At 52.3% G+C, this 3,280-nt stretch overlaps 1 protein-coding gene across 2 annotated transcripts in view; it reads right to left on the reverse strand.

The window, feature by feature from the left end:
* The window catches only part of LOC109324516 (nicotinamide N-methyltransferase-like), an 8,427-nt gene extending 6,048 nt beyond the window's left edge, over positions 1 to 2,379 (reverse strand). Inside the window, exons 1-3 of one of the 2 annotated variants that reach the window (XM_019556531.1) lie at positions 2,102 to 2,379; positions 1,038 to 1,245; positions 7 to 498 (exon numbers count right to left, since the gene is read on the reverse strand). In XM_019556531.1, coding sequence (XP_019412076.1) covers positions 72 to 498; positions 1,038 to 1,245; positions 2,102 to 2,246 — 780 coding nt within the window. In that variant the 5' untranslated portion in view covers positions 2,247 to 2,379 and the 3' untranslated portion in view covers positions 7 to 71. Of the gene's footprint in view, positions 1 to 6; positions 499 to 1,037; positions 1,246 to 2,101 lie in introns of those variants that run through there. The other variant, XM_019556530.1, reaches the window with a different exon arrangement.
* Positions 2,380 to 3,280: the final 901 nt, after the last annotated feature.

Consider the following 3,280-nt stretch of genomic DNA (forward strand, 5'->3'; position numbering starts at 1 on the left):
GAAGCCTTAATTAGTTTCTCTTTTCCCACTGGGGACAATTTTCCCCAAATTCTCCAAGGGACTTAATCACTTTAATTCTTGCGGGCAAGAATGAAGTACATCCCCGAGAAATCACAGATGTCGTGCTGGGCCACATCAGCCCGGGAGAGAACCTCAGCCGTCTCAACGGTGAAGCCGGTTGCACTAAGAGCCCCCCTCAAAAATTCCTCTGTCAGAACCAAACAGAAGAACTTTTTGGGACCGACCATGTAGAAACTGGAGCCCAAATCTCCGCTCAGCACCAAGTGCCCCCCTGGCTTTAGCAGAGAGCTGATGTTCCTCAGAGCGGCGCGGTAGGAGCTCTGGTCTTTGCAGGCAGCTTCCAAGCACAGCGATGAGACCAGGCAGTCGGCCGGCGGGAGGACAACTGGATCCAGGGGGTTGCTTTTGTGGACATCACATTTTAGGACGCGTTTGATGGCTCCTCGTAACTTCCGCTCTTTCTCAGCCCATTTGTTCCTAAAGAGAGCAGCGGAAAGAGAGAGAGGAAAGAAAGAGGTTGTCTATTTTGGCGTGTTTTAAATGCCTCCCCCAGGATAGACATCTGAGAAATGGGCATGTGGGCTTTGTGTCTCTGATTTCCATTCCCTTGGAGAAGGATTTAACAAATGGGGGAGCTTTGAAAACCATTTTGCACCCCCAGCCTGAAATGTGGGTGGATTGTCTCTCTGAGCTGGCTGGCTGCGCTGTGGGCCATTCAGTGGAACTTGCCTCAAGTTTTGTTTTGTAGCAAAATTCACTCCCACCGGGGGCATTTCCTTTCAGGATCCCTGTCTTCGGTCAGAAAAAGCCTGCTAGTCCCTGTGGATGGCTCTCCTGGGGTGCAGGCTCCAACACCAGCTCTGAAGCCCGTCCCTTCCCCGCACCTTTTCTTTCCTCCCAAATGTCGGCCTGTATTTCTCCCTGCTGAGGCTGCACATCCCAGCTGGTTACCACAAGTGATGGATGCTGCTCACGGGCAGGCTTAAACCCATGGGATTTGGATGGCAGTCCGGTACCTGTCTCCCTCCAGCTCACACACGTGCTGCACCACCGGGGTCCAGTCAAATGCTCCAGGCTCGTTCTTCAACCACTTCTGCAGCTCCTGGCAGTTTTGGTCTATATAATCTGAAGCAGTGATCTCCTTAAATGACTCGCAGGCAGAAAGCAGCTGGTAAATGGTGGGTCCGCTGCCAATGTCGATCAGGGTGTGGCCTGTCACAGCACCTGGTTGGGGTTAAAGCATGGTTCAAGATTATCATCGCCTCTTCCCCATGCTGCATGCCCCCCGAAAGCTGTAGTCTTTCCTGATTCGCACTCTGCTTTACAGGTGCTCTTTCTTTTCCAGGGGCTGTGGAAATTAACTGATAAAGAGTCAAAACAAGGCATTGCAATGCTTGAGTTTTAGCAGTTTCTCCTCCCTGCTCCCCCTGCACTCAACCTCCTTCCGTTCATGAACCATACTCAAAAATATGGTTTCTAGGTGAGCGTTTTCATTCAGCGTTAATTATTTCATAAAGCCAAGTGCCTCCAAACCCACAGAATAACCTCTCCTCTTTGCTCACAGATCTCCAGGCACTTTAGGAAGGGTAGGAGTTCACAAAATCACCCCTTGCTTAAGAGATGAGGACAAGCTGGGGGCACAGAGAGCTGACACAACTGCTCTGGAGTCCAACAGGAGGTTGGCAGTGCAGACGCGGGCATCGTTTTCCTGAAGAAAGTCCAGTGCCTGACTCTTTGCAGGCAGTGCATGAGCAGGGAGGGTGGGAGAAGCTCTCCAGTGCCCTGCACCCTGTTCAGAGGCTAAGCATGAACACTTTGCATTTTTGCCATGCTTTGTAGCTGGAAAGCCCTTGGGAAAGCACTTGCACAAAAGCTTGTGTGCAGCAAGACAAACTTGGTGAACTGCCCAAGAGCAGTTTGTCACATGGCCGAGACACTTGTCTCTAGCAACTGCAGACCACAAGCACGTCTCACGGGCAGTGCGGCCTCCCACCCTGTCCTCTCTCTGACTGCCTAGCTGGTTGTGCCCCTATCTGGCCAAGAGAAGACAAGCGTGCCCAGGGCTTTGAGAGGGACCTACCAGAAGTGAAGGTTTTGCAGTAGTGTTTCAGGACAAATGCGAGGAACTCGTCCCCCAAGGTGCCTCCTCCAAACTTGAAGTATTCCAGGTACGCTGTGGGATCAAACTCTGCCTTGTAGACCTCCCCTCCCGTGAAGGCAGCCATGGGTTTGCTCTGCTCTTCCCCAGCTCTGGTCTATTCTTGCCTGAGTCTGTTCTTGGAGCTTATATCATCCCATCTGCACTCAGCCTTTTAACCCCTTTGTGCCCCTGACACTGAAAAGCTCCTTGTAGCTTGTCTAAACCTCAGAGGGTCACTTTAGGGTTGCAGCCAGCTGTTAACAATCCCCACTTGCCCTTCCAGCCGAAGGGGGAGGACACCCCGGGGCCCATCCTTGGGGAACCCAAGGTTACAGCAGTCACAGAGTGATGTGAATAGTTAATGACTCAAGGCCATCCCATCAGCCTCCCCCTTGGCAGCATCACAGAATATGTATGTACACAGCAAGGGACTTCTGACCCTTGGCCAAATTCCCCATCATGGACATGAGAGCAGTGAGGAGAGAGAGCAAGTTCATACAAAGACCAACATCAGCAGCACAAAAGCTGTCTTGTGCCTCACTGCGGCATTCGCGTGCTTCATCTGGGCCAGGGAATGCATTCACGCTTTCCATCCACATTAAACGAGGACTGTCAGAACTGCAGGCTGCACCCAAGTCACGCTGATGTGGTAGGACACAGTGCCCAGGAACAGCTCACATAGGCAAAGTGCCTGTGCTCAGGAGTAGCTATGAGAGATGAAGTGCCTGGGAGAAGCCTGGAAATCAATCACACCATGGAGTAGCTGAGGGAGGCCTGGTCACAGGGACTTAGGCCATGGACCAAAGGGGCTGATGAAGGAGATGGTTGATACCACTTGTGAGGCACGGGCATGGTGTAAGGGGCAGCTGAGCCACATTAATTAGCGCTTAAGACAATGACCACGGACACCTGTGGTCACAACAGTAAGACCAGGCTTGGGAAGCCCTGGGACAGCCTCTGTTTTTACTAAAAGGTAGTAACATCAAGGTGTGGCAGGCAAGTGAAGGGGGAGCGCCCAAAGAAAGCCAGACTGGGAAATGGCTGAGTCTCGCCACCGGCCCTGGGACCAGCACCTACTACACCTCTGCATTTGATCCAGGCCCCAGTTACTGCCAGCCA

This window comes from Crocodylus porosus, unplaced genomic scaffold, assembly GCF_001723895.1.
Source record: "Crocodylus porosus isolate Cpor-Errol unplaced genomic scaffold, CroPor_comp1, whole genome shotgun sequence".
Classification (NCBI taxonomy): Eukaryota; Metazoa; Chordata; order Crocodylia; family Crocodylidae; genus Crocodylus; species Crocodylus porosus.